The sequence below is a fragment of the Diuraphis noxia genome, unplaced genomic scaffold (genome assembly GCF_037042655.1).
Source record: "Diuraphis noxia isolate RWA-SAM2 unplaced genomic scaffold, SU_Dnox_SAM2 contig0005, whole genome shotgun sequence".
NCBI classification, from domain to species: Eukaryota; Metazoa; Arthropoda; class Insecta; order Hemiptera; family Aphididae; genus Diuraphis; species Diuraphis noxia.
In genome coordinates, this window is record NW_028301715.1 from 4663575 (window position 1) to 4682954 (window position 19380).

Genomic DNA, 19380 nt, shown 5'->3' on the forward strand with positions numbered 1-19380 from the left:
TATATTGCCAATATATATATATATGGCGATACACAAGTATTACAAAATGTTGATAGTAGTTGGCTTAGCCTAGATTTATAATATCACTTTTTTTAAAAATATACATGTATAATAGGTAGGTACACTAGCTAGGTACCCACCTCTTTTCGCAACGTTGCTCCGTTGAGTTTAGACACTAAGATAATCATAAACTTGTAATTATTAACCATCATGATATATATTACTTTATGTGTATTATTACACAGAATCAATTAGGGTGGGCACGTCATACCAGCAACCAATGATGAAGGTGTCGTTATTACGATATATAATTGATAATTATTATACCTATTCAATTTTCGTTTATATTAATAATTACATTATATTATCCTAACATTATTAATTCTATTTATGTTAGTAAATATTTAGTGATCATACTTACTTTAATGATTTAGTTCACGAACTACATAAATATTATTTTGATGACACATTTTCGAGCGTACAAATATATGAACGACGGCACAATTTTAAAATTTATTTTGCGTGTGCCCTGAAAAATTTCAAAACTTGCATTTAAAAAAAGAAAAACCTGCATTGCATAAGAAGTAAAAAACTAAAAACTGACAAAATCATTTCAACTAGACATTGCTGATGAAATGATGAGTATAAAAATTAAAAGTTTAAACCTTTTTACACCTTATATGATTCATTCTTAAGTCTGAGTAGCTTAAAGAAGTTGAGCAGATGATAATCTATTTGTATTGTATAATCGAATGTAAAAAATTGTTTATTTGCAATAAATAAATAAAAACAAATAATAAAAATTCTAAAGTCTTAAAATAATTCAATAGATTTTTGAGTATCAAGGGAATTAGAAACCTGTTGCATATAGATAAGGATCGATACCTGTAATTTTTTCCACATTTTTGTAAGATTTACCCATTTAAGTTAAAATGTTTTTTTTTTAACACACGTAGGACATATTATTATGAATATATTTTAAGCATATTTCTGGGAAAAGTGGTGAGGAAAAAAATTACTAAAAATTATTTCATTTATATTTTGAACTAGTTACTAATAAAAGATACTTAAAAATTTAAATTCTTTCAGATGGTTCTACTATAATAATTTTCTTCCATTTGATAAATTATAAATATTGATGATGTATCAATATTAAGTCAACAGATTATTAAGTCTTTTTACTTTTTAAATTAATCATAATAATATTATTTTTCAAATTAAATATAAATTAGCTTCCATTTTTTATTTTTGTGCGTTTATTACAAAAATAATTTATATGATTGAAATGGAATGATTATATAAAATTATATACTTGGGTATCTTTTTAAAAATATAGAAATTAATAATATACTTAAGATACTTTTCGAAATTTAAGGATGGACAGAAACAAGATATTTTGATTTGTTTTATTGATCTGCATCATACTATAATAATTCGCTATATTACTATTATTACTTATTAGTTATTAATAAAATATACAAAATCAAACTTATTCGATTGTAAGTTTAACAAATTTATTATTAAATTACTTATGCCTATATATTATTTATACAAGACATTACAAAATTAATTATTATAATAAATTATGAAGTAGGGGAAGGGTGAGTAAAGCGAACACCTCGAGGTTTGATGAATTTTTTCATACATTTTACTAAAAAGAAAGTTGTAAAAGAATATAACAATAGCAATAAGTTGTTATAATTTTTTTGATTTAATAAGCTACCTATTTTATTTTTTTTGCGATTTGTTTGATTTTAATTCTATCTAAATGTTTCAGAAATAAAAAAAATTACAAGTAACTTTACCCACACTAGTCGGGCATACTGGCTATAGTCTCTGGCTTGTATAAATATTATTAGGCCACTAATCACAGTTACAGCAATTGACATAATTACATGTTATAATATATTAACATTCATTTCGATTACTTTTAGTGGTTGAATAACATTTATATATTACTTAATGCAATGAATAGAAAAATGTTTGTCAGCAAAGTAACCACCTGTCACTATGGCTTAGCGTGTTGGGTGGCAACTCTGCCATTAAAAAAAAACTACGGATTTACTAGACTTTTCATATTCTAACAGATATCATTTGAAAACTTAGAAGTTTTTGATGGAACCACAATAGATCGAATAGATATAGTTTAAATAATTATTTATCTATACAATCAAAAGTATTCATAAATTTCCCAAAATCTGTTTGAAAATCCAAAAAATAATATTATTATGTAAACACGCTTAACTATCCCAAAATAATGTGACTAGTGATAGTGATAACTTGAGTTTCATCAAAAACGTCCACATGATTGCTAAGCTACATAGCGAAGAAAACTCAAAATATGGTCACTTTACCCGCACGACCACACTGGCCTCTTAACCCACCTTAGTTTTTTCCAGAGTTATTGTAATATTATTAATGGATAACTTGAAAGTAAATTTTATTGAGAAAAACAAAAAAAATGTGTTAAAAATGTTACGGAACAATACCTAGTCTAATCTAACGTTTCGGGACAATATAAATATTTAGCATAATGAACTGCAAGGATTCAGTGAATAAACATCTTTTACACTTAATTGAAGAGGTATTACATTTAAAAATATATATATCAATGGTAATGTTGTAATGTATAATATTACAACATTACCATTAATGTATTCCTAACGTCATAATTTATTATGATACTTCGATTTGCTTATGTTATGTTGTTTACCTACGCCTTGGTACATTTTGTACACATAGGAGTATAATGTTTTGCATTCATTTGTTAAAACAACAGCCATATTTCTGTGATATAAACATTTTGAGTAGAAATGTTCAGGCTTAAATGGTTTTTATTACATATCATTATAGCTGTTAATATAAACAAGTTTGCTCTGAAATTGAATGATTTGTCGGAAACATTAATTCGAAATAAAATATTATATTAATATAATTATTCGTTCTTACTTTAATACAAAAACAATATTATGTACACCTTATGTCAGGTATTGGCATTTATTTTTTGTGAATCATTTATTTTTTTTAAATAATATTGTCATTTGAATACCTATAAATATGAAGTCTCATATAATCATTTATAAATGTCAAGTTATAATATAACGTCTATTCGCTCGCATTATAATATAGTAAATCTATAATCGTATATTGTATAATAATATATAATATAATATAATTATAATAGTATTATAACTCTTAATTTATAATTTAATGAGCATACATCAATATTTATAGTTGAAAAAAATTATCACTAGTTTTGATTATTATAATAATATTTATCTTAATATTATCAATGCACATATTTGATTGTCTAAATCGGTCGACGAACCAAAGTATGCATTGTTTACTTATGTCTTACTTTTTGGGAACAACTTAAATAGGTCACATAATTTACAAGTACAAAAATATATATAATACAAATTAGTTGCAGTTGCACACATAGTGCATAATAATTAACTATCCATCAGTTACAACTGCAGCTTGCAGTGCAGTATAAGACACGAGACGATTATTTTCTTAAACTTAACATTTTTGTAATAGTTGAACGATTTTTTTGTATTGCCAATTGCCATTATTTGATTTTAGTCGTTTGATTGTAATGCTCCGATGTGGCTGTGCGTTTACTGCGATTTGGTTTCGAGCAACTTGGCCTTTTTGTAAGCCTGTTGATAGAAGTCAAAAAATAGAGCGAAGAAAATGGTCGAGTGGACCAACAGGAGGGCGGCCACCAGTTTTGGATATCCGCAGTCAAAGAACAGCACTTGAGCTGAATGGAAAAATACTAACGTGAACTGGAGCTGTGGGAAATCAATAAAACAATATCGTCGTTAATGCGACTGGCGAAAAAATACAGTTTTTATTGCTATATTATTACATGCAAGGATCCAGAGGGGGAGGGAGCAACAGTTGGTCTTATCACAACAGAAATACGATATATACATAAATTATAAATAAAGTATTTATAATCAATAATAGTATCCTTCAGTTGTAAGGAAAAATTTCCCCCTAAACCTTCCCCTTAAACCTCCCCCTCCTCTCCTTCTGGATCGTAGGTATTTAAGTATTAGACTTTTATCCTTATTCCTTAGTATTTCAAGTAGAATAACTCTGGAAGTTTTCGTTCGAATTTTGATTGCAATATGTCAAAATTTTTAGAAAAATTATCTGAATCATATTTTGCTTTAAAACATATAGGTTGTCATTTGATTAACCAAAGTTGGTATCGCTACAAGATACTCCTTAAAAGTTGTGAAAAATCTAAGTACTCAAAAATATCGTCTTTAACTACACTTAAAAATTCCAAAAATCAGAACTTGAATATATGCATAATTTAAGCATAAAAATGGGGTGATCATGCTTAAAAAATCACCCTGTATATAATAACATCTTGTCAATACAGACCAATTGGACGGTGGTCAAATGCTTCTTCCACCAGAGGTACTTTTGATATTGAGGTCCCATCGCGGACATCATGTAGTAGAAGTACATGATCACGTGGACCATATTATTCACCAAGTTCGAAAATGTTCCGTGGCCGCCTAAACAATAACATAAAAACCATTAATTACTTTCGAATACAAACATATTATAATATTACCTACTGCTGTTCGGTTATTATAATATAGTGTGTTACATGGACTATTCGTCACTCGGATTGCAAATATTACAGGACGTGGGTATCATTATTATTTTAATTATATTTTGTTTGATGAAAAAACAATAATAAAATATAGGTCGTCGAAATTAAAACAGTAGGTGCCTATAACAAGTCTTGCCATTTTTTGTTTTTTAATTATTTAATTACGGAATGGCGTGTAAAACGTTTGAAGAGTATAAAAATAAATTTTTAAGTAGCTTACATCATATTATATACGGTGACGCTATAAATTAATTACAAAAACTAATGACTATCACGCGCTAATGACTTGAGTATTTTATATGCTGTAACTAATTCAGATTTTACAATTGAATTAAACACATCATAATGTTATGCGTATAGTGAAGGTAAACACATTATTATAATTCCGTGACCAGAATATTTGTCGGGGACCGCGATTGTACGAGATCTACACGCGCGTAAGCATAGATTCCTCGGGGTATTTAAAATAAGTCGTATTTCTAGATTGTCTAACCCTGCAGGGTTCGAACTGGGTCAGAGTCTCATTTTGTGGATGGCACAGAATTACATGACTTTCGAACGCGCTAAGTGAACACTGCGGCGGTGAAACTACAATATTATATGTGCGTTTACCGGCAATGAATTTGACGCAAATCCACGTTTCGATGGGTGTGAGCGAATGGTGGTACAGATGGAGTAAGCTGATCTGGTTGTCCTTTTTCCTTAATACAAAAAATGCCTGAAACAATACATGAGCATGTTATAATAATAATATTAGTGTTGTGTAACTACGTCGTAACGATTGTTCGTTACGAATATTTACCGTGTCGACGAACTCTGTCAATTTGGATATGTAGTACCACCAACATAAGTTAGCCATCTGAAACACGTTCGGGTCGATAAGTATATTTTACTAAATTATCATGATAGGTAATAATAATATGATAGGCGCCGTAAGTAGCCTAATTTTTTTTTTTTTTTGAGGAGGGGGGTTAAAATTTACAAAAATTATAATACGTGCTAAGTACCTACTTCAGCAGATTACCTCCTAAATTTTTAATTGTGGAACTAGGCGGAAAAAATTTGAATGGATTAAGTCCCCCTCCTCATGTTTTCGACAATCTATACATTATATATGCCTAAATGACAGTATTCTGAATAATACACTACGCGAAATAAGATTGCATAGAAATTCAGAATTTATTAAAAATGTTAACAGAAAATCAGTCAGTAGGTTAGGTTAGGTGTTATATATTATTAGTATGGTGTGGATGGCCAACTGCATACCTAACAATTTCAAACCATTTCAATGAAATAATTCAATTTTGTCCGATACCGTAACAAAAAATATCGACTCGATTAACGATGACAACATTTTGTATTTTATATGTATACATACCTAGTGATAAAAGTTGAATCTATTTCCGATTAAATCATAATTACAGTTTGGTCAGCATCATTTCTGCAGATCTGTTTGTGCGTTTCGACAAGTTAAATTAAATTTATTTTCATACCATCGCGTTTGTCGAATAAAAATTTCAATCCGAAAAATATCCTAGGGCCACTTTTGATGAAATGGGGTTTGTTCGTGTCAACTTAAAATGAATGCTTATTATTGCGGATAGGTATTCAATTTTAGAAATTACAATAGAATTTTAGAAATACTTAAATTAAATTCGCCATAATCAACGACAGTATGTCAATCGACAAAATATTATACATACAATTCGACTTGATTTCGAGATTTACTGGTAAATTATTAGTACACATTCGTTATAATTACGTAAACAAATATTCCATGTGGCTATGTACCACGAACACATTTTAACTTTACCATTTTTATCCTAAACCATTACCGTTATCGAATATTTGCCACGATATCGATGAGTTGGCCATCATCACAATAATGATATTATATAATATGAATTATATGTGATGTTATATGAATCACGCTCGTTGACTGTACAGAGTGATTTACTTAGCAAGCTCACCCCAATTTGCCCGTGTTAATAATGAATTTAATGAAATTTAGTTTCGTGGAATTTTTAATTTACCTACTTAAAGCCGTAACCTAAAATTTTCAAATTGTCGAGTTTTTTTTCACTACTCAATAAGTGTCGCGTATCTATAGAAATTTCTGTTTTTCAAACTAAAACCACTACTTATTGCTGTAAATGATTTATGGAATAATTTTTTGTAAATTTCGATGTATCTAATGCACAATTTGAACGATTTGGTTTAAATACAGTACGAGTATACAATAGTAAAGTTCTCGTTTGAAAAACAGCAGAGGTTTGTATTTCCACAGAACACTCCTTTATGCATAATGCACACAAGTCTCATAAATTTGATAGTTCCTAAAATCAGATTTCGATGAAAAAAATTTAGTGAGCATAATCGAGGAATCACCCTATATAACCGCTATCATATAATATAGTACATACCCTCAGTGCAGTAGGATTGTGTGAATAGTCGACCGGTTGACATTTGTAGCTGTAGTCTAACAACCATCCACTCATCAAGTGCTGAAAAATAATATTCATTTTTTTTTTTATTATCATCTCTATTAAATAAATAATCGACGAGTTTGCAAGGCACATGTCATGTATAAAATACAACTGCAAATACTCGTATAATATATATTAATATTATCTCTTTACGGAAATAATTATTTTTCTCGAATTCCTAGCTGTTTCACAAGACATAATACTTGTTTTTTCGTCAAAAATTGAAAGCACTATATATCATATTATTATACCTAATATATTATATACGTCTGTGTAACTAATAATAATATTATACATTTTACACGATAGCTCCGGGGCGTGTTCAACGTACATACGTTCCAGTGGTCGACTGGGTGGCACAATAATTATTTCATTCATTTCATTTCTTTCTTTCTTTTTTTTTTTTTTTTATCATTATTATTATAATTAACGGGTTCTCGGCAATTTTGAATGTTTCGTAATACCAAACACTGGCAAAGCACAGTCACTGCGGTTTGTCATCGGTAGATTAATGAAACGTATCTGCTGTACAAAACCCATCGACTAAACGATGGAAGGGTTATGTTTTCATTTCCCTATATGTATACATATACATACACCTATGATGTAGGTACAGTGCATGGGTCGCAAAGGTTACAAAATTCCTCAAGACTCACCGTAGCGTCAAAATTGTTGCGCAAATATTATAGTGTACAATTTTACTGACCTACATTTGGGAATTTTAAAATGAAAAAACTGATATTATATTATAATCACACTAAATAAATTAATTGGCACATACTGTTATATAAAACAAAGATTATTGTTACACTCAACGCAATTATTAACAAATAGTTGTTTAACCATTATTTTTTAATTTAATTTGTTTTTTAATGTATACCAGACACGAGTAGGTTATTGTGTTAATTACAATTTACAAGTGATGTATAGATTTTTAGAAGATGCGTGTAAGTATATTATGTTTTTGTCTATAAGAAATATTATGTTAGTCTTACATTTTATTTGGACTTGATTTTCAATGAGATAAGTAATTAAATAAAATAATAAATGACCTTTCTTAAAACGAGTATTATTAATATAATGATATAAAATTGTTTTTATCCGTTTATCGAGCTAATGTATCTCGAATGACTAGCCCACATGATACTGGTAATAAAAAATAAAATCATTGTTTTTATAATTATCGTCTAAGTAGTTGAAAGATATGCTGATACTTGATAATAATTATACCAATTTAATGTGGATATGGTGCGTGCGAAACTTTTTTTTTTTTTGACACTGATTTTGTCTGGATCATATATTCATATATTTAGACAAGGCCGTGTTTAGGCTAACGGACGATAATCGACTGGACCAACAAGAACGAATAGAGACATATTACATCTAAGTACCTAATGCTATAAGCGAACTGTGAGTATAACTACTTTATCTTTAAATCGCTAATTATTACAGAATAAATAATAATTAAATGATACAGATAGAATTATTTTCTAGTCGTGGTCTCTCAATCTGTCTGGTAAAACTAATAGATAAGTGCCTTTAAGTACAATTAGTAAAATCTTAAGAAAATGTTTTAGTAAAAATATAAAAATGTATTGCGTGTGGCATTCACATTTAGTATAGAATTAAAGTACAGCGATCAAAATTAAGAAAAATATATACATTTTTTTTTATTGTTTCGCGAAAATAAAATATGTTAACAATTTTCTCATAAATGGTTTGTATTTTATTTGAACGCCAAACCGTTTAAAAATTTGGGCTTGATGTACAAAAATTAAAAGTCAATAAATATATATATATATATATTTTAATCACAATAGTCTTAACCACATAAAAAACGTGAATTTCAGGTTTAGTTATATGTTGTACCTAACACTTCACAGTTTTGATTACATTATATTTATAGCCCAGTACAGTCGTAAAGGCGTATCTGACGTAGATTTATTAATAGGCATACATCCTCCACGATAATAATTAAAATACTCAAAAATATATATCATTACGCTCATTTAATACTTCGAACGGGGTAAGGGGTGTGGGGCATGGCCGTTTTCGGCCGAAATCGTACCCTTTCCTTTTTGGCTAATATAATTTATTCTGAACATTTTTGTTTTGATCGAAAAGTGAATCGACCTATATTAAATTTGACCGAAAAGTGAATCGGCCGAAAAAGGTAGGGTGTACGGATTTGGTTGAAAACGGATTTGAATGGATTTGGTGTAGCCTCAAATCCCTCTCCCGCGCGGGTGTCGAGGAGCCAACGTGCCATTGTAATTAAGGGTCGTCCCCGGTAAGTCTGCGTGGATGATGGATTGTGCACAATCTTTGCGCTTGTCACAAACGCAATCCACAAATATGAATGACAAACGCGATCGATCCAATCGGTCGTTAACGCGACGACATCGACGACAACGGCGGCGGAACAACAGGTGGCGCGCGCGTGATCATGACCTCGATGCGAGTTGAGCTGCGGCTCGAGTGAAAGTGTAAGCAGTGGCAGAGAAGAAGAAGAAGACGATGACGACGACGACGAAGAAGGAAAAAGGAACGTGAGCTTACCGGGCCGGGGTTGAGTCGGCACGGAGATTACATCACAAGGACGGCAGCAGGGCAGGCGGGCAGGAAAAGAGGGGCGTTTGTTGCCGGACCGCGTGTTACATCATACACCAGTAGATAGGTATGTAAACGCACAACACTCGCATTGTTTATGTGTAGGCACCTTACACTATATTAGGTATAGTATATTATTATTTAATAATATAATATTTAAGTGCGTGTGAAGTCACCGAATCTGTTGCAGATAATATATTATTGTGATAAACAATATAAATTCAGTTACTTTTTCACATACATTTTATATCATTTTCAAATGTTCTTTTTTCAAAATTTTAGTAAAAAATGACACGAATCATTCCACATTAGGATAACAATTTAAGTTATACCATAATTATGTAAAAATAATGAGGTGGAGAAGAGGTGAGCAAACTTATTATTCCAAATGTTATTGGAAACAATGTTATAGTTTTTGTTTGCAAAAATATATTTTTATTATTATTATTAATTAGAATTTATGAAATCAAAGAGTCGGCTGTGATGGACGTTTTGTTTTTATGAGGTGTTCGTCTTAATATTTTGTGGTAACTATTTCGGCTGCTGACAACTTATTTTCGATCGACATCTCATCAATATTCTATTACTAAACTCTACACAAGAACGTTTACTTAGTATCTAAATCCTATGGTGACATCGAGAATGTAGCTGCGTTGAAAATTCATGAATAATAATTAATATGTGGAATACAGGTAAGTATGTTTGGAGCTCAACAAGTTATGCCTCGAGCATTGAAACCACATAGCACTGATATTTTTCGAGTTTTTTAATCTTACTATTCTATAATATAGCGATTCGGTATGACCGACTTTTGAACGGCTGAAAAGTCGGCAGGAACAAAGGACGAAGTGGTACAATACCAGCAGCGTATCCTTTTTTGGTATCTCCATAAGACACGTTGTGTAATGATATTGTATATGCAATATATCGAAACGATTTCGCTGATTTCAATGTCGAAGTTTGGTTTCCTACCAGACAACGAGAAAAAAAAACTATCTGGATAGAAATGGGTCAAGGTCAGATACGTTTACAAACTCCCCGCAAGCGAAGAAATCGCGATGAAGAGCTTCCGCGACCATCCGAGTTCGTCCTTTCATTACCACTCTTGCGGTTGTCTGCCGTCGTATCATATATTATATTATTACGTGATAAGATGTCTTAAAATAATAATATTACACCAAACGACTGTCTCGATGAAAAGATAACAGTCAGAGTCAAGTCTTGTCCCAAATAACGTTTTTCCTAACGGTCGCTTATATATTATAATCGGTTAGTGAAAATAATACTTATATTACACCTGTAGAATATTATAAAGAAAAAAGTTAATAAGAAATGAACATTTTTTGTTATTAAATTCCTAAAAAAAATACTAAACGTAATTAATTCTGTTTCTCTGTATAACTGCATATGATGAAAAAATGTTGTATTTGTGCATGCCATATCAAGCAGTGCGATAAATATACGCCCCTATTAGATTATTATTATTATTGTTTATTTTTTTTTCAGACGTTCGGATGGATTTCACCCATGCGATGGAATAGGTTAGCTCGCGTTATATAACCAAATAAACTATTATTATTTACTATTTTATACCTATGGAAATATTATTATGTATTGGTATACTCGTCTGATTAGAACATTCTGACCCACTGACACTCAAAACCAAATATTTCATTCTATCGCGCACCTCACTGACTTTCGTTCTTTGGTGTTAAAACATGTTTTTATTATGCAATGGTTTAAGATTATGATTGACGACAGAATTTTAAATCTGGTGAGAAATTATGTCTGAAATTCGCGGCGCTTGTTATTATTTTTAATTTTTACAATAGGTCCTACCTCCCACAGCATGACGAGACTGAAGATGACTTGGCCAGCATTGTACCACACTAGTATATTGTTCAGTTTGAAGGGTTTCCTGTTAGCCATTACTTTAGGACCCAGGTATGTGACGATATATAAGTATGTGATGACCATTATAAGTGTCGGGAACGGGCTGTCCATCAATGGCCAGTCGTTCACTCGTGGGTCTGTATTAAAAACGAAAAATATTTTTATTTTATTTTTTAACAAACAATTATTACTGAATTTGAAAATAAAATAATAGTTATATATACTGGTAGACTTTATGTGATTTAATTAACTATATTACTTCAGTTTTTCAAAAAATAAAAATATTTATATAAGAAAAATGTACCGCTTATGGAGTCCACGAGGTTTATATATCTGTCGATGGCCATGTTCACCAGAACCGACGCCATGTTTCATTCGTGTTATCTAAAACAAAATAAAAAACAGATTATGTTAAAAATGTTACTTTTTTCACGGTGGAAGATCTTATACTTTATCTGGATCTTATTTTCAAGGAAATTATTACAAGGTCTTGGTCAGTCCTGTGGTGAGAAGTATCTATATATACAATTAATGTTCTCACTATTGTTTTTCAAATAATTAACATTAACGGAGAACGTTTGGGAGTTGTTATACCCACCAGCTTCCCTAAATTCACTTTTATGTTTATTTATGTCTGGAAATACTATTTTCCTTATTCTACTTTCTACACTGAAAATGACATCGAGACTAATAATAATATATTAAACATTCTAACCTATTTACTTATCAAAGTGTGATTTTGGTTACCTCAACAATAATATTGAGCATGGAATATAAGGAATATGTATTTAATAACGCCCAAAATATTTGTTAAAAGTTGCAGTTTTGTGACGGCGAATGAGAGTTCAATTATGTGGTTTGAGACACATCTAAGTAGTAAATATATTATGATTTATGATATGATTAGATCGGATGAAAAAACCTGTAACGTACGGTTTTGTTTACGATGGACGGTGTTTTAATCGCACACATATTAAAAGACAATAGCAATGACTTAGCTAAATCTTAATCTGTCTGACACAAAATCGTAATTGGGGAATAATATTATTCATGGTGTAAATGAAAAAAACGGAGAAAATACAGACAAAAAAAAAAATATTTAAAAAAAATTCATAATAAATTGCTGAAAAAAACCCCATAGTTTTATTAACTGTACGGTGTGTTTGACTGTAAGGTCATAATATTATCATTATTATTATTATCATCATTAGGTACAGAAACGACAGCAAGCGATATTACGAGTATGTACCTATAAGGTCACTTGCCGAAGACGGTATTATATTTTAGTAGATAGGTATAGGTATCCGACGTTCTATAGTGCACTGCGATCGCGTACAAATCACATTATTATCATTTATCCGATAATAATAATGTAACATTTGTAAATTGTAATGATAATTATTATTTCATATATAATACTTACCTACTGCTCGCATGTAGGTCGAGGTATCGATCGCGTAATTACATTATTGATGGTCAATTTATTAATACAACAGCGAGAAGAGTGAAACCAGTCATATTATACGTGTTGATTATATATATACACGATGTGTTATAGGTACATATTCCTAAGTAAATACCATACAGTGATATAATGACAATTATAGTAGGTTATGTAAACCCTCAGGTGGATTTGTTTTCTAGGGTATAGCTAGATATTTATTTTAGTCAATTGTATAACTAAGACTATAATATTATATGGGTTAACGGTTTTATAACTTTGAAGATGTCCAATAATGTTCAATTGGTACATCATTTGTGTGTGTATAGTTGACCAAAGTTCAAAGTACATCATCATAGTCTTTGCAAAGAACGGATTAAAAAATAAAACTTAGAATTGGGTCACACAAGAACTAAGAACTTTTGAGCACGAAATAATAATGAAAAGTATTATTATAGCCACAACATATAAATTGATTAATGTCCACGAAAAACACAACGATAGTACTGCGCTAATGTTTATTGACTATAACCACGGTTATCAAATGGTGATAAACTATTTGATAACCGTGGTCGGTCATAACCGAATGTGAAACCACGGTAAAAGCTAAATTATTATCACAAACTGCAATGCCATGTGATATTTGACTGCTACGTCGTTCGCAGCCTGCTGTAATCGGGTTCAATGGAAAAGTAATGAGACATTGCCAAAAATACTTAACACATGCCGGACGTATCGATAAAAGAAAATCTATACTTCTCTATTCAGTCTATTCACCGCGATCATAATATGGTACTTTTGGAGCCAAAGAGAACAGAAAATCCGTTTTAGTTGAATATAGAACACAAGTTACAACAATTATTGCCCTAAACGCTATTGGTTGGTTTGCAATACGAAATCGTGTAAGTATTATATTACATTATTATTATGAGATTTGGAATTGATAAAAATAGCTGTACGGACGCTTAATAGTTTTTGAAACTCAATTTATAGGTAGCCGTACATAATAACTCCAGCATTTTATACTTTCACAATTGGGCAACCGATACCGATTGAGTCGAAGAAATGAAATAATCTTAAATACCCTACCCATAAGTAGTGTACCCTAAAATAGATTTAATCTGACACAAAATTGTAAAATGGGAAACAGTATATAATTGTTAACAGAACAAAATAAAAATAAAACTAATCTTTTTTGAAGTCTAGTACAACTGTACGCTGTACAATTATTATTTATTTAAGAGAACTTTTTGTGTTGTTCCGTCTTACTAAAGCAAAACATACCAAATTTTATAATCAGCAGTTTAAATTCTGTGTTGTTAACTCTAATATTAGAGTGATTTATAAAACTTAAAGTAAGAAAATCATCACCTCTCTCGTTTATTTTTATGATATTTCAATTTTTAGTTTTTAAACAATTTAGGAGCATATTAAAATATTAATATTTTGCGTACCAGTACCGTAATTTATGACAGTACATAGAATTTGCAATCATTGTAAGCTAAAAATTTGGAACTGCTGAATTTATATTTGATAAGTCGCCCAGTTATTTTTTTTTTTATTATTTGTGTATTAAGGGCAAGGAAAATAATACGCCCTCTAGTTCAGGTTAAGTAATTGGATTATAAAAAATTTTATAAAAAACTAATATCTGAACTCTAAAGGCGCCCATGATATAACGTCGTCCTAAGCGATCGTTCAGCTCACTCACCCCCAAAAACCAGCTCTGAAGACGGAGACAGCACATGCAGGTGTGACGTCTTCTCAACATTGTGTATAATTATCAAAATTGAAATATTAAGTACAAAATTAGTTTCACTAAATTAATAAGCAACGGATTAAATAGATTTTCAACTAAAAATGTATTTCATGTTATGTAATAACGTGTGCCATTTTTTAAAAAAAAAAAAAAGTTTCTAGACAATATTTTGTAACAAATATTTTATTCATTCGTACTATATTACATACAATGTTTATATTTATTTGTATCCAATTAATTATTTAACCGATTCGAACTGATTATACAAAATGTTAGATTAGAAAAAATGTGCTAAGATCACTGGGACAAATATAATGTATTTTAAAAGCATAAGTCTCAAATTGGTTAACTAAAATGTCCAATAATTAAATAGACAGTTACTATAGAATATTAACTGGCTAATTATGATACGACATAAGTATTCTATTATTTTTTTACCTACTTTTTATTGAATACCTATTATTTGAAAAATTGACTTAATGTTGAAATAGAAAGTAAGGTAACTGCAGTACATATTTACCTTGGGACGCAATAATATTATAAATAAGTTGACTGTTTGGAACATGTATTTAGTTGTAGGTACCTATATATTTTAATCGTTAAACCGTTATTCGATGTTAAAACTTGTACACGAAGTATAGAAAAATAAATGAGTGTAATGTGCTATACAATATTTTTAAAATTACACCTTCTAATAATAATTATGGTTTGTAAAAATATATTATAATATTATGCTAACATATTATATATTACATTATGTATAGTATCAGAAGAACATGAAAATTGTCCTTTGTAGTAATTATTGTTTACCATCTGAACAAATCTCGGTCGCAGAGGAATTTGCCAATGCGTTCAATAATGTTTGAAGGCCTTGTACATTTTATTGGTCATAAAAATATAATATATGGACTTTTACCTGGAGAACCTTTGTTTAAGTCTTGGGATATTATTCAAGGCCCCACGTACCTAGCCAATACATGATATATAAATATTAGTATTATTTGGTACTTATAAATTGAAATTTTTTGCTGTACATCGTTGGAATACATCATACGCAATGCGCATACGAAGTAAGCAACCTCTTTCCTGTGCAATCCTTTCACTCTCAAGCTTGCCCAAGTATGAAATAGGTACGTCTGATTCATAGAGTGTAGGTAAGTGATAATATTTCATCAGAATAGGGTTCTGCTCGTCAGCTAGATACAACACACCTCTAAATATCGGACAACAGTAAATTGTAAAGAATTAAAAATGCCTTCTAGGTATAGCAGTGACGTCTGCAATTGTAGAAAAATAAATCCAAAATCTTTATAAAAGTAGAAACTTACATATTATTATTAGTCTTCCAGTTCAATTTACAAAATAAATATCATACTGAATTATTCATATGATTAGATTTAATTTATCCGAATTATTAATTAGTCAATTTGTTTGTATGGTAAATTACATTGTTTTCGTTAATTAAATACTCCACTGTCGTCTGTTTTATGCGTTAAGTACAACCCTATTTTTTAGACTAAAACTTTCAATTAGCGAACATAAAAACATTCAAAGTGTATTAACTTTCATTAGTTATATGAAGGCTTACTATTTTCTTAAATCCACAAAACATGCATAATATGATAAATCAAATCATTATTTTCCACTTTTTATATATTTTAATATATTTAAAAGCACTTATGTGTAAAATACTATTTATGTAATATATGTATACACACACAGGTATGTATGAAATGTCCAATGGGAAGCAAATAATCAAGTTGGGACTTGTTTGTTCAGTGTGCAATGTTTTGGAAGTCATAACAGCGATTGATTAAATTTGCAATGTTTTTAAATTATAATTAAGGTAACAGTAGCTACATAATTTTTTGCTCGTTATTACGAATGTGCTCGAAGCTACCCGAATAACGATTTCACAGTTAATACACAATTAATTCTATAGAACTTTTACGACTAATAGTGTAAAAATGATTTCAAAAAAATATTTACATGAAGTTTTTTTTTGCTAAAATCAAAGCCAACTAATATGTTTATAGTATCTTATAATATCGAACTTATTTACACATATAATATTATATAATGTTGTATTTTTGACCGAATTTTCATTAATTAAATTATTTTCTTCTCTAGTATCAAGAGATAATAAACGCACACATTCTTATACATTCTAGAGTTTAAAATACTTGAAAACACAATACTTTGACAATACTGCAATTTTCTTACAATAATTTATAAAATTTCTTAAATAAAAATTCGCATCAAAATAGGAACTTATTATGGTTTAAATATCTATTAAATAGTAATAATATATGAATGTATTATGTAAAATAAGATTCTTCGTTTTTCCCTTCCAACATGTATTTAGGTAGTGTGCAAAATACTAAAATTTACAAAATATATTTATTATATTATATGTCAACACGGACATGAGCAGTTAAATAATACACGATTAATAAACTAGTTTAAATCATATTGACCTAGTGTGGCAATTTCTATAAAAATACATACACGTGGTTATGTAATTTTTAATAACTTGCTGTGTACTTTTTAACGTAACATTCACTTACACCATACGTTTTTCAACTTGTTATATTAGTATTATTATCATAGATACGTAAATGAAAATCAAATTAAAATAATAACAACAGCACATACATAGGCCTTTTAAACGGACTTTTATCTTTTTTGAAAATTAATATTTTTTTTTTTAATACCTAAGACAAACTGTAACATATTTTTTTCGCAAACCCACGCATAAAATCAAACATAATTTTCGAAACTCGGTTAAACAAATAATATTATACACTTTATTAGGAGGTACTTAATGTTGTGAAGTATTCTGTATATTATATGATTGTATATAGTAAGTACGTAATAGTATACATGGTAACTTAATGAAGATTATGACGCCGAACCAGAAAATATTTATACAATCTATAGCGTCACAAAAAGTTATTTAACAATAAAAACATAACGCCATTATAATACCGAGCATTTTTAAAGATTTGCTATATCGTGTGGGACAAAATTAAAAATTGCAATCACAAATCACAAAATTATAATTAAAGGCATAGTAATAAAACGGATTCAAACGAACAAAACAATATTTTAACTGCATTATGCTGGTTGGAATGGATGAGGAAACGAACGCTTTCATTTGTGGACTATAATATACCTAATTAGTGTACTAGGTATATCACTACCAAAATATTATTTATATGTAAGTAGGTACCTGAGTTTCGTTGATGCACTAACTTCGGTAAAATCGAAGCTCTCCTGACGATTTTTCGCTGCACTCTTGTCCAAAATACTGTGATAAAAATGAATGACGTTCGCGTCAGGTGCATCAATGGAATCCGTCACCATTCACAACAATATTGGTGAAAAAACGTTTTGTCACAAGCATAATTCGAAGTTAAAAACTTGTATATGGATTAAAACAATTTAAGAAAACAACAGTGTTGATGATATTATTTGACAAATAATGAGCTAAATGTAGACGAAAATGAAAGAGGTACGACGTCGAGCCTGCAGCGCCAGACTGGTTCGGGTTTAGATTCGAGCTCGCGGACTCTCGACAGAAATGAAAGTGAAAAAAAAGGTAAAATAAATATATATGGTTATTACAACATAGAAGGCATATGTCTGCCAGTTCGCTAGTTATATACTCGCGTAATCCGCATTATCTTCCCCACCCGGGCACCTGTATATTATATTTTGTACCTATATAGGCGTCTTGGCGTAATTATTTGTTTTGAGGGTCAGAACTGGGATGAGTCGAGATCGACTCCTTCTTTCTTTCTCACTCTCTCTCTCTCTTCCTTTTACCCTTTCCCTGAGTTCGTAATATGCATTTCTACACACCTATTTACTACACACAATTCATAATAATTATTGACCTTTACAGCGCACTTGACTTCTTTTTTTGTGTATATAATCACTTTGTCCGATTGCCTTGACTTGTGGAAATATATATATTATAACACTGACGTTTCCCGGACAAATAATTGTTTCAAATATTAATATTGTAAAATAATTTAAAAAACATTAATAATAATAATAATATAAACAGTCAAATTGTATTATATAAATATATCTATTACGTTTGTAATAGAGTTACACATTTGATTTTTAGTTTTATAACCTAAATTTAACTTACATTCGTACGTACATGTCGTACATAAGTTTTTTGTTAGTATGGTGCAGTTAAATTAGGTCATTAATTAATAAGTTTATAATAGGTATATAGCCAAATATTATGACGCGTATATGAATATATGATCCGTTAATTTCCGAAGTCCGACTAGTACAAACTAAACAGAATTTTTTTAATAAATAACTGCAGGTATATGGTCTATAATAATTTTTGGAATAAATAGGTAGTATAAGAGGAAAAAATAAGTATGTTAGTATGTATTTATTTATTTTTAATGGAAAGTAAATTGCAGAATTTTGACATCTGCACCCTCCTTGCTCGTTGGAGGCATATTTTCGTTAACACAATTCTGTAAAAGGAATTGTTAATTTGATTATATATAATATATTTATCGAT

The 19380-nt window shown here is 29.9% G+C and overlaps 1 protein-coding gene and 1 long non-coding RNA gene across 2 annotated transcripts; one reads left to right on the forward strand and one right to left on the reverse strand.

The window, feature by feature from the left end:
• Positions 1 to 3118: 3118 nt before the first annotated feature.
• Positions 3119 to 18464, reverse strand: LOC107164274 (very long chain fatty acid elongase AAEL008004-like). The gene is made up of 8 exons (XM_015512031.2): positions 18061 to 18464; positions 11933 to 12012; positions 11575 to 11765; positions 7063 to 7143; positions 5442 to 5498; positions 5252 to 5357; positions 4402 to 4538; positions 3119 to 3797 (listed from the first exon to the last, which is right to left on the reverse strand). Exons 2-8 carry the CDS (start codon positions 11994 to 11996, stop codon positions 3621 to 3623), a joined length of 813 nt encoding a protein of 270 aa, XP_015367517.2. The 5' UTR covers positions 11997 to 12012; positions 18061 to 18464; the 3' UTR covers positions 3119 to 3620.
• LOC149054783 (uncharacterized) lies at positions 9990 to 11365 on the forward strand. Its single transcript, XR_016191992.1, has 3 exons — positions 9990 to 10427; positions 10527 to 11004; positions 11242 to 11365. It is a non-coding gene; the product is annotated as an uncharacterized LOC149054783 (long non-coding RNA).
• Positions 18465 to 19380: the final 916 nt, after the last annotated feature.

Coding starts and splice junctions, on each gene's coding strand:
- LOC107164274 (XM_015512031.2), bottom strand. CDS start 11,996: ATGGCGTCGGTTCTGGTGAACATGGCCATCGACAGATATATAAACCTC. Junction 11,766..11,932: donor CCTCGTGGACTCCATAAGCG/GTACATTTTTCT, acceptor TTTTTAATACAG/ACCCACGAGTGAACGACTGG. Junction 5,499..7,062: donor ACAATCCTACTGCACTGAGG/GTATGTACTATA, acceptor AACGTGTTTCAG/ATGGCTAACTTATGTTGGTG.